General features: G+C 51.5%; 1 protein-coding gene across 4 annotated transcripts in view; it reads right to left on the bottom strand.

The window, feature by feature from the left end:
• Window positions 1–12,423, bottom strand: part of TLN2 (talin 2) — a 182,041-nt gene that overhangs the window by 107,779 nt on the left and 61,839 nt on the right. For all 4 annotated transcript variants that reach the window (XM_079953110.1, XM_079953107.1, XM_079953109.1 and 1 more), the window contains exons 2-4: window positions 5,834–6,005; window positions 2,091–2,188; window positions 17–146 (exon numbers count right to left, since the gene is read on the bottom strand). In XM_079953110.1, coding sequence (XP_079809236.1) covers window positions 17–146; window positions 2,091–2,188; window positions 5,834–5,969 — 364 coding nt within the window. In that variant the 5' untranslated portion in view covers window positions 5,970–6,005. The remainder of the gene's footprint in view (window positions 1–16; window positions 147–2,090; window positions 2,189–5,833; window positions 6,006–12,423) is intronic.

Here is a 12,423-nt window from a genome sequence, read left to right as displayed (position 1 = left end):
GCACCCTTGGCCTCACCTATCCGGCTGCAAATGGTCACCAGCAATTCTCCCACGGTTTTAGAGTCGTCCACCATCACCGTCTTTACCGACCCATCCAGCATCCGGATCTTCTGCGGCCTTTGCTTCTTCTTGTATTCCAAAATATCCTAGGAAGTGAGTCACAGGGACACTTTTAAGAATACATCAGATGCAGACCCAGCCTAGGAGGCCAGTGAAGTTCCGAAAGGGGCTGAGTTTGACTCTTCTTCCATTGCACTTCCCAGTATGCAGACCCCTTTACGTCAAGCATTACCAGGCCACAATAAGACAACTTAAAGTCATTCCAACTGACCACAATTTCTGATATGAGGAATCCCCTCCTACCCCAGACCTCTCCCTGAGGTTTCTCCAGCACCTGCACTGTGTCATATGCTGAAGATACGCATCTTTATCCTATGACAGCTGAGGCATACATTTTAGATCCCACTCTGGTCTTCTGATATAAACTGTTTTAAACTGATTTTAACATAGTATTATAATTATTTCCTTGTAACCCAGCCTGGGGCTTTATGGTGCAGGGTGAGTAAGAAATCTTAATAAATGAAGTCAATAAACGAGGCTCTAGGCGTCCCAGGAAGCTTCCCACTGCCACAAGGGCTTTCCAGGGATGCCTTAAGGAAATGCGCACAGATTCACCGGCCTTCCTGAGGAGGTTCCAGTCACATAACAGGGGTGCCTCTGCTTTGTAGCACAACCAACATTTTGGAGGGGGGGGGGTAATTGTTCTGGCCCATTCCAGATTGCCTCCAGCATTCTAACCTGGAGTGGACAGAAGGTAGATCTGAAGCAACTGGCAGATTTCTGGGTGCTCTGCAGCAGATCGGCAAGGGTTTCTAAGTCACAACTGTTTTGACAGTGGCAGCAATGAAATTACCCCGCCCCCCCCCCCCCCGCGCCTTAAATTACACCACTGAGGTGAAAAAAAGCCTGGAGGAACCAGATGTGGATGTTTGTATGGAAGAGCTGTGAACTGCATCCTGTCCCAGAATTCAAACAAAATCCTGGCCTCGTAGTTTTTAACTCTGTATCTTTTGCACCAGGCTCTGAAGGGTGAATCTAGAGTGGGGGAATCCCTAAGCGTACCATTCTAGTCCTACTCAGAGTGGAGCCATTGAAATGAATGAACTTAGGTTAGTCATGTCGATCAACTTCAATGGATCTACTCTGAGTAGGACTAGAACTGGCTACAGCTCTAAGTGCTCTAAGTGATACCCTAAGCTCTAAGTGATACCGTGCTTGCACAGCAGAACTTCCTCTTCTTCTCCTCTGCCCTTCAGCCCCCCTGTTGCCACAATTAAAATGTGTTATGTACTTTTAAATGTGGTTTTAGGAAGTCGGCAGCCCTAATAAGCAGAAGCACTAGGGCCAACTAGTGTACTTGGCAACCCAAATTGGGTCCGTATCACTGTGGTCCTTCAAAATCTGGTCCAGAGGGTTGGGGGACCTGCTGGGACAGATATTCATACAATTGGGGCTGCACGGCAATAAGAGAGGAAGGAAAGTCCTCTTGCCCTTGCAGAATTCTGCAGGTGCAGCAGTGGATACAACCCCAAGTAGATTACACAAGCCTTCTTTTAAATGATCAGCACTGTATTTTCTGAAACCTTTTCCATTCCATCGTTCACACTCTGATAATGTTGGTGAAATCTTCCAAAACTATGGGCCCTAATTAAGTTTTGTGGAGAATTTATAATGTAAGTGTGGACATGCTAAGACTCACTTAGTCCAGCCTCTTTCCCCCCCCCCCTTACAAAGGCTACCCAGGTGGTTCTGGAAAGCCAAGCAAGGCATGTAGGCAATAACCCAATCCTGCAGTATATTCGCAACACATTGTGTTCAGAGGTCAACTGTCCCTGCACATGGAGGTTCCGCTTCTACCATGACTCACAAATGTTATAAGAGGAGTCTCCTGTGACTAGTATCCAACGCCATATGCTTCCTTCTGGACGTGGAGTCTCTACCTAGCCCTGCTGCCTGAACAGTCACCAACAGACCACCCTCCTTCTCCATAAACTAGATGTCTCACAGGAGCACTCAGATCTCAGCCGTACCCCATTCCGCAGCATGTAGTAATCGAGGGTCCTCCCGGCTTCCAGCCAAATGCCTTTTCGTGGATCTTCATCAGACAGGAATAACCCATAGTCAGAGGCTGGGAAATGAAAGGCAGAAATGGACAGATTGCAGAGCAAATAGAGTGTATTCCAAATGAAGGTTTTCCACTTGATTAGAGAGCCACGAAGTGCCCCTCCTTGGAGCTCTCTCCCCCTCCCCCTCTCCTCCTCTTCCTTTCTCTTTCCCATAATTGGCTCAACACAGTTCAAATCACATGGCACTTGGGACAGCTGACTGTTCGCTTTGGAGAGGAAGGGAAAGTGAACACTGTATCTGCAAAAGGGTGCCATTACAGTGTTCATTTTTAAAAAGAAAAGGTAAAGAATTCTCAAAGGTTGAAGTACAGTCATACCTTGGGTTAAATATGCTTCAGGTTGAGCATTTTTAGGTTGCGTTCCACAGCGACCCGGAAGTAAGGGAACAGGTTACTTCCGGGTATCGCCGCTTGTGCATGGGCAGATGCTCAAAATGACGTCATACGCATGCGCAGAAGTGGTGAATAGTGACTCGCGCACATGCAGGTTGCGTTCTGCTCAGGATGTGAACAGGGCTCCAGAATGGATCCCGTTCATATCCAGAGGTACCACTGTATTTAGTCATGGTAAGACCCCAAACCAGGAACTTGAACATTCCTATGACTAGAGTTCTGGTAAGAATGTTCTGGTAAGAGCCTCTTAGCTCAGGCCAGTGGCTCATCTAGTCCAGCACCCTGTTCTCACAGTGGCAAACCTGACGCCCCAATGGGGAAGCCAGAAACAGAATCTAGAATTCTCCGCTCCTGTGGTTTCCAGCAACTGGTATTCAGCTGCATTGCTGACGCGGACTGTGGAATCAGAGCATCGCCATCCTGGCTAGTAGCCACTGAGAGCCCTCTTCTCCTCCATGAACGTCTCTAAACCTCTTTTAAAGCCATCCATGTTGGGGGCCATCCCTGCCTCCTGGGGGAGCGGGTTCCATAGTTTATGCGCTGCATGAAGAAGGACTTTCTTTAATCTATCCTGAAGCTTACAAAACGCAGCTTCTTCAAATGTCCATGAGGGCTAGCGCCATGACAGAGGGAAGAAAAAAATATTCTCTATGCCCTTTCTCCATGCCATGCATAATGAACCTTTTTCCAACTCCACAACCTCCTTTTTGAGGTGAGGCAGCCAGAACTGTATACAGTGGGACCTCAGGTTCCAAACTTAATTCGTTCTGGAGGTCCGTTCTTAACCTGAAACTGTTCTTAACCTGAGGTACTTTAGCTAATGGGGCCTCCCACTGCCACCGCGCTGCCGCCACGCGATTTCTGTTCTCATCCTGAAGCAAAGTTCTTAACCTGAAGCACTATTTCTGGGTTAGTGGAGTCTGTAACCTGAAGCGTCTGTAACCTGAGGTACCACCGTACAGCATTCCACATGTGCTTGGTCGCACCACGGTTTCCTGCTGGCAGAAACTGGCAATGCTGCAGCAAACACTGTGACCCAAGGGACATCTGTGGAGGAGCATCCCGAGGGTGAGTGCCCAAAGGTCACGGACATGTCGCTGCTGGAACCGTGGGAGACGAAGGCCAAAACGGCAACGCCAAAAGGCAATGCTCCAACGGCGGCACTTTAATCACTCACTGCTAATTAATGAAGGCTGCATTCAAACGTAATGAACCAAATAATACAAAGTAGTTTAGAGCTAATGCTTCCACTCCATCAGTGTCTATTAATCCGGCTGTTCAGCGGATGCCCTTGCGGAGCCTGTTTGCAACGGAAACGGTTTACAGTGCGGGGCAGAAATTCCCAGCTCGGATTCAAAGCTCCCGGGGAAGCAACAATTAACTCCAAGACTGCATTGCCAATCAAGGCCCCATCTAGTCCGCATGACGGCATTGCTAATCTTGAATCCCAAGTTAATATGAACTTGCCTGTGGCCGCCCAAGAAAGCATTGCTGCAATTTGCGAGCAATTGGTTGCCCTAAAATAAATCAAGGTTTCCCATTGCCCTGGAAACCGACATTATTTGTTGAAGATGATAAATCCATAAACATGTTTGTTCCGAGTGGAAATGAGCAAAAGAGGACCTTTTCACAATCACCTTTTCCCTCTTAGAGAAAGTGGCAGCCCTTTGGGTAATTTTGCACTGGGGAGTGGTGCTGCAAAAACAGGACAGAAGTGTTAACCCCCTGGGTGGGTGGGGGCCCAAGTGGGTGGCAATGTAAAAAGAGAAGTTGTGAGAGCAATCAAACAGCAGGGTAGCAAGGCTTGCCTACCTCAGCGACACATTTTCTCCCTCCCCACCTGCTACACACACACACACACACACACACACACACACACACACACAGAGTGAAGACAATGCACTCGCCCTCACTTCAGGGACTCCACAAGTCCAATGAAATACCTGGCACTATTAATTATTTATTTACATTCCATGTTTCTCCCAGAACCAGGACTCAAGGCAGCTCACAAAGATTAAAACACAGAAAGGTAAAAACACACAGCAGATAACAGTTAAGAAGTATTTGAACTGTAACAGAATTAAAAGGTAAAGGTAAAGGTACCCCTGCCCGTACGGGCCAGTCTTGACAGACTCTGGGGTTGTGCGCCCATCTCACTTAAGAGGCCAGGGGCCAGCGCTGTCCGGAGACACTTCCGGGTCACGTGGCCAGCGTGACATCGCTGCTCTGGCCAGAGCCAGAGCCAGAGCCGCACACGGAAATGCCGTTTACCTTCCCGCTGGTAAGCGGTCCCTATTTATCTACTTGCACCCGGAGGTGCTTTCGAACTGCTAGGTTGGCAGGCGCGGGGACCGAGCAGCAGAAGCGCACCCCGCCGCAGGGATTCGAACCGCCGACCTTTCGATCGGCAAGCCCTAGGCGCTGAGGCTTTAACCCACAGCGCCACCTATAAAAACAAATCTATTAAAATACAGGTAGCAAAGAGTCTGGCCTCTCTAGGAAGGGAGTTCCAAAGTCTGCGAACAGCTGCTAAGGTGGCCCTCTGAGACACCAGGAACTTTTCATGCTCATTATGTGAACCTTGATTGCTCATCAGGACACCCACTGCCTTATCTGGGGTGGGGAACCATGTGCCCCCCAAAATGTAGATGGACTCCCATCAGCCCCAGTCAGAAAGACCAGCAGTTAGGGATGGTGGGAGCTGCACTCCAACATCTAGAGATGGGGTGGAAAACTGGACCTGGTGGGCAGCCCAGATCATTATCTCTCCCACTTGTCGTGGGCCAAGTCTGAAACATGGGGGGGGGGGTTTGCCCACAGTGATGTCATGTGACCCTTCCTTGCCCACAGAGTTTGAAATCAAGCTGTGTTGGCCCACAAAGTGAGGCCATTCAACCTTTGCAGGTTGGCTGTGCATGCAAACCCCACTTCAGCTGAGCCAAGTCTTTATCTGCCCCATACAGTGGTACCTCTGGATGCAAACGGGATCTGTTCCAGAGCCCTGTTCACATCCTGAAGCAAATGCAACCCGCGTCCACGCGGATCGCGATTTGCCGCTTCCGTGCATGACATCATTTTGAGCGTCTGCGCATGCGCAAGCGGCACGACCTGGAAGTAACACACTTCATTACTTCCGGGTTCCTGCGGAGCGCAACCCAAAAATGCTCAACCCGAAGCTACTTCAACCCGAGGTACGACTGCACCTGGCATCACGTGTCAGACTGTAACTCAGATGTGGGGTTTGCCAAAACTAACCTTGTCCAGTTTGAGCCTCTGGCACTCGCTCACGAATAACGCGGCAGGCGTCGTACACAGCCGTGGAGGGCTCAAACTGCATCGTCTTGACCACATTGCACTGGCGAATGCAGATCTTCAAGGACAGAGCAACCATCTTGCCAGATCTCTTGCAGGTTTCTCTTTATGTTACCTTGGGCAGAAACAAAACAAGACACTTTAGATTGCTATTTTTTAAAAAAAAATAAAAATCCTGTTAAAATCACAGGACAACCAAACTACACCTTCCACGGTAGCTTTCTGTGTCTGCTAATATCATCTTCTAAAATCACCGGTTCTCCAAAGGAAGACAGTGGGCATTCCCATCACCAGTTCCCTAAAATCCTCAATCATTTATTATGTGATCATAGATACATTAAAACAGTGTGTGCAAAGAATAAAAACACGAACATTAAAACATACGCTTGTTTCAAAAACAATATGATACAAAGGATAAAACATGTATACTAGAAGGAGCGTTACCACGCCCATTTTTCAGCCTGGACACTGAGGTCCAGCTCCAAGGGCCTTCTGGCAGCTCCCTTGCTGCAACAAGTTATGCTAAGGGAACCAGGCAGAGGGCATTCTCAGTAGTGGCACCCACCCAATGGAATGCCCTCCCGTCAGATGTCAAGAAGATAAGTAACTAAACGACCTTAAAAGGCATCTGAAGGTTGTTAAGTTGTGGGTTGACATAGCAGACGACACAGCGATTTCTCCAAGTAGCTCTTTATTTTGTAAATAGAATAGAACTGACTGCAAACAGCTCAGCCGGCCTGCTTTTATAGGCAGCCGGCTGTCAACATTGTAGCAACAACAGCCCAGCGTTTCCCGCCTAAAATAACTGACGTGGACCTGAGTGAAAACTATCTACAGACCTGAGTGAAAACTATATACAGTATCCCCCTGCTGGCCCAGGGTGAAACTTCACTACATAACACCCCTCCCCACCGAGATAAGGCGTTAGTTACAATCGTAATGGTTTCCTTATATACAGCACTACGCGTAATGGTTCAATTAGGCACAAAAGCATATCGGTTACATTTCCCATACTTAGACCAACAGTGATACATGTCCAACAACATAGTCCTTTAAATAAGTTGGGCGCTTGGGAACTCTGCCAGACCGCTGGGGACTGGTAGCCAAGTCCGGAGGGCCACACAGTTCTTGCTGAGGCTGTGGTGCGACCCTAGGTGGCGTTGGAACCAACTCCCCTGGAACCGCTGCTGTGGGTGGAGCCTCCGCAAGTGGAGTGGTCTGAGTCTGTGGTAAGTCTGGCAGACCCTCTGAAGCGGCTTGGTTCGGCTCCACGCTGGCAGTTTGCGAGGGAGGTGTAGGTGGGGCCTCGCCATCTGTACGTGTCTCTTCTGGAGCCGCAAGCGCAGTTGGGGGCACCTCGGTAGTGTCCAAGTCCCCAACCCTGCGCCTAAGCTGGTCTATGTGCCGTCGCCACAAGCGTCCGTCTTCGAGTGCCACCTGGTACGAGCGAGGTCCAGTGACTCCCACTACTGTGGCTGGCACCCAAGGAATGTCCCCCACATAGTTCCGGGCAAAGACCTGGTTTCCTGGGACAAATGACCGTGGTGCGTTGGCACAGCCTGGGGGTTCAGCCACGGCAAAGTCCGGGTGTAGCCGGTCGAGCGGTGACCTGAGGCGGCGGCCCATAAGCAGTTCAGCAGGACTCCTCCCTGTGGCCGCATGAGGGGTGATGTGTTGCACGAACAAGTATTCGGCGACCCGCTCATGCCAGCCTCCCCGGTCCAGGCGCGCCAGTGCCTCTTTTGCCGAGCGCACCATTCTTTCCGCTTGCCCGTTGCTGGATGGATGAAAAGGTGCCGTTAGGGCATGCCGGATGCCCAGTCCCAAAAGATACCGCTCAAACGTGCCTGACGTGAACTGCGGTCCATTGTCAGAGACAAGGACATCAGGACACCCATGCGTTGCAAACAGGCCTCGCAGCACCCGGATGACAGCTTCGGTAGTGGTAGAGGGCATCAGGGCGACCTCCAGCCATTTGGAATAGGCGTCCACCACTACCATAAAGGTCCGGCCGTGAAAGGGGCCAGCCAGATCGATGTGCACCCTCGACCAGGGTGTCTTTGGCGTCTCCCAGGTGTGTCCCTTAGCTGCCGGTGGTGCAGGCCTCGACTCTTGGCACGCTTGACAGGCGGACACCCAGGCAGTGATGGCATCGTCCATATTAGGCCACCAGACGTAACACCGAGCCAACGCCTTCATTTTGACAATTCCCGGGTGGCCAACGTGCAGAGCCTCCAGGACGCGCTGACGGAGTCCCTGGGGAATCACGACGCGGTCTCCCCACAGCAGACAGCCGCGATGAGCTGAGAGTTCATGTTGTCTGGTTGCGAAGGGCTGGAACTCCGATGCAAAAGGCCCTTGTGGCCACCCCCTCCACACCCAGTTGAGCACCCGGCTGATGGTGCGATCCCGGGCAGACGCGGAGGCCACAGTGGCAGCCGATACAGGCGCTGCCGGAAGATCCTCAATCAGAAGGAGCGATGAAGCTGGAGCCGGGTCTTCCACAAATGCTGGAAGAGGGCAACGGCTGAGGGCGTCGGCATGGCCCATCGATTTCCCCGGGCGATGGATGAGCCGGTAGTGGTAGGCAGCCAGGAAAACAGTCCATCGCAGCATGCGTGGCGAGAGGACCGGTGGAGTTGGACGATCACCGGCGAGGAGGCCCAGGAGTGGCTTGTGGTCAGTGATGAGGTCAAAAGTCCTGCCATAGAGGTATTCATGGAACCTCTTCACTCCAGCCACAAGTGCCAGTGCCTCCTTGTCGAGCTGGCTGTAATTCCATTCCGTCGGAGATAGCGTCCTGGAAAAGTAGGCGAGCGGTGCTTCTCTTCCGTCTGGAAAACGGTGACTAAGGACAGCACCGATGCCAAAAGGTGAGGCGTCGCAGGCAAGGACCAGCGGCCTGGATTCACTGTACTGTACCAGCACACTGTCTGATGAAAGGAGAGCCTTGACCGCGTTGAAGGCCGCCGTCTCCCGATGACCCCAGGCCCAAGGCGTCTTAGTGCTAAGGAGTCGGTGAAGAGGCTCAGCCACTGTGGCTTTGTGGGGCAGGAACATGTTATAAAAGTTCAGCAGCCCCAGGAACGCCTGCAACTCCGTCTTGTTCTTTGGGGTGGGGGCCTGCTGGATAGCGTGGATCTTGGATGTGGTCGGGTGGAGGCCGGAGGCATCGATAAGATAGCCCAGGAACTCTACCTGTGGAACGGCGATCTGGCACTTTTCCCTCTTTACCTTGAGCCCAGCCTCTTGGAACCTGGTCAGCACGGCACGGAGGCGCTCGAACAGCTGCTGGTGTGAGTCTGCAGACACCAAGACGTCATCAAAATATGGTACCATGCCCGGAAGCCCTTGCAGGAGACGCTCCATAAGACTTTGGAAGATGCCAGGAGCCACACTCACCCCGAACTGCAACCGGCGGCAACGGAATGCCCCCCGGTGGGTGACGATCGTCTGGGCTTCAGCAGTGGCATCATCGACGGGCAGTTGTTGATAGGCTTGGGCAAGGTCCAGCTTAGCGAAGACCTTACGCTCACCCAGGGAATGCAGCAGGTGTTGGACAACAGGAACCGGATAAGCGTGCTGCTGAAGTGCCTTGTTGATCGTGCACTTGTAGTCAGCGCAGATTCTCACTGACCCATCTGGCTTGACAGGCGTGACGATGGGGGTTTCCCACTTGGCGTGGTCAACCGGCTCCAAAACTCCTTGGGCGATCAGTTTGTCCAGTTGTTCGTCCACCTTAGCCTTGAGAGCAAAGGGAACCCGGCGTGGCTTTAGCTTGATGGGGGCGACTTGTGGATCAAGGCTAAAGGAGATGGGCGTACCTGTATATTGTCCCAAGGTGCCGTCAAAAACCTCGGCAAAGTCTTTGACCAGACCCTCAGTCTCTGCGTTAGAGATGCAGTTGATGCCGGTGACTTCCAGGCCGAGGGCATCAAACCAGTCTAGCCCTAGGAGGCTTGGCCGCTGACCTTCGACCACCACCAACCGGAGCAGGCCCAAAAAATCCTTGAAGGTGATCCGGAACCGGCCAACGCCTACCACGGGAATGTCGTTTCCCTGGTAGTCTCTCAGGTGTACGCGGTGAGAGTCGAGTTGCCTTTTGGACACTCTGGGTACCAGTCTTTTGATGGTGCTCCATGACACAATGGACAGGGCAGACCCGGTGTCGATCTCCATGTCACATGGAGCTCCTTCAATGAGCACCGTGACGTTCAGCTTGCGTCGCGTAGGCGAGTCGGTTTGGCCAATCGTGGTTCCAGACGGGCAGCGGCAGTTGGTGAGAGCGAAACAACTTTCCTTGGCAGACTGGAGTGAAGACTTGGATTTGCGAGTCGATGAAGGGGGGGTGTCAGACGGAGCCGATCGGCAGACCTTAGCGATGTGGCCCCTTCTGGAACACTTTCTACAGATGGCGTCTCTGAATCGACACTTGGCACGGGAATGGTTGCCTCCGCAGCCGGCACATTCCGGTTGGCGCTTGGACTTCTGTTGGAACTTCCTGCGCTCCCGCTTTGTCTGGTGCATGTCATCGTCTTCACTGGAGGATGCCTCATCACTGCTGGCCTCTTCATGATGCACCGGAACTGGCTCCCTAGCAAGACGCGGGCTGCTGGACTTGCGGATCTCCTGGGCGGAGCGTTCAGCAGCTTCTGAGGCCACAGCCTCCTCAATGGCTTTCTGTAGCGTGAGGTCTGGCTTGGCGAGGAGACGCCGTTGCAGATGGATGTCCCGGACCCCGCAGACGATTCGATCCATCAGGGCATCGTCTAAGTCTCGGAACTCACAGTGCATTGCAGCCTGTCGCAGGACGGTGGTGTAGTTGTTGATTGACTCCCCCTCTGCCTGGTTCCGGTGGTAGAACGCATGGCGGGCAGCAATCTTGGATGGCTTTGGTGCGTAGTGGTTGCGGAGCTTCTCTTGGATCGTGTCCCATGGTGTTGCCTGGACTGCTTCAGGCGCAACCAATGCTCGGGCCGTCTCAAACACCTCAGGCCCACAGAGGCTGAGGAATAGGCCCCGCTTCCGATCCTTTGATACTGCTGTCAGCTCGTTGGCTTGGAGGTAGCAGTCGAACCGAGCGAGGTAGGAGTTCCATGATTCAGAGGCTGGCGCAAACGGCGGTAGAGGCACAAGTGAAGCCATGATTCCGATGCCGGCATGAAGGGCGATGGATGGAACACAGTGCTCTTAGCCAGAACAGTCAGCTCTGAATTGGTTCTGTCCAGTGATTTCGCTCAGTGATTTCGCTCTGTGATTCAGCTCAGTGATTCAGCTCAGTTCAGAGGCTGGCCGCATCTGGCTGTGCTCTGATGTCCATCGATCCCATCCTCGTCGCCAGTGTTAAGTTGTGGGTTGACATAGCAGACGACACAGCGATTTCTCCAAGTAGCTCTTTATTTTGTAAGCTGGAATAGAACTGACTGCAAACAGCTCAGCCGGCCTGCTTTTATAGGCAGCCGGCTGTCAACATTGTAGCAACAACAGCCCAGAGTTCCCGCCTAAAATAACTGACGTGGACCTGAGTGAAAACTATCTACAGACCTGAGTGAAAACTATATACAGTATCCCCCTGCTGGCCCAGGGTGAAACTTCACTACATAACAAAGGTAGCCCTTTTCAGGAAGCTTTTAACATTTAATGTTTTGTTTTCTTCCTTTATATTTTGTTGGAAGCTGCCCAGAGTGGCTGGGGAACCCCAGTTGGATGGGTGGGGGATAAGTAATGCTGCTACATCATCATCATCATCACCACCACCACCATCTCCATAACAGGGAAGCCTGTGACCAGGTGCCTGCTCAGTCTGCTGCCCAGATGGTGCCAGCTGTTGGGGGGCAACTTCAAGGTACCACTTGCTCTCCCTTCATCTTTAAGCCTTGATCTTTAAGCCTTCCAACTGAGGACACTTTCAAACAGAGGACTCTCCCCTCCTCCTCTCTCCTCTGTAAAGTACAGCACAGGCGCAAATCCCACTCTTTCTGCCTTGCTTGCCATCTATGCAAGGGGAATGGCAGAGGACAGACACCCTAAGCGCAGAACATGTTAGAAGAGCTTTACATAAAGTGACATGAACTTTCCCCCATTTATTTGTTTTGTAGCACAAGAATATCTTTAATTTAAAAACTAATTAAAAAACCCTCAAATAAGCGCCATCAGTGCAGTTTGGTACACCTCACAATGAGACAGCCAATTTTACAGTCATATTATTATATGATACAAAAGATAAAAACATGAGCTCCAAATTACAAGTAGAGTGAGAGTATCATCTTACAAGACCTTTGAACAATGAAGAGGGACTTGGCCACCAACACTGTTATTAATTTGTTTGTATTAGCCACGAAATATTCTAGGTACCATTCCTGTATCCTCCCAGGGGCCTCTGCATAAGGGGTCAAAGTAGCCTCTCTACGAAGATTACATTAAAAAAAGATGTGAGCCAGAGTTTTGACTGCTTCATTGCTCCACGGGGACACAAACAATCCTCATATGGAACTTCCCTGATAGCCTTTTAACCTGAGATGCCTGGGAGTGAA

This window comes from Podarcis cretensis (assembly GCF_951804945.1).
Source record: "Podarcis cretensis genome assembly, chromosome: 14".
Lineage (NCBI taxonomy): Eukaryota > Metazoa > Chordata > Lepidosauria > Squamata > Lacertidae > Podarcis > Podarcis cretensis.
The sequence above is the reverse complement of the archived record's forward strand: the minus strand, read 5'-3'. Positions and strand labels throughout refer to the sequence as shown.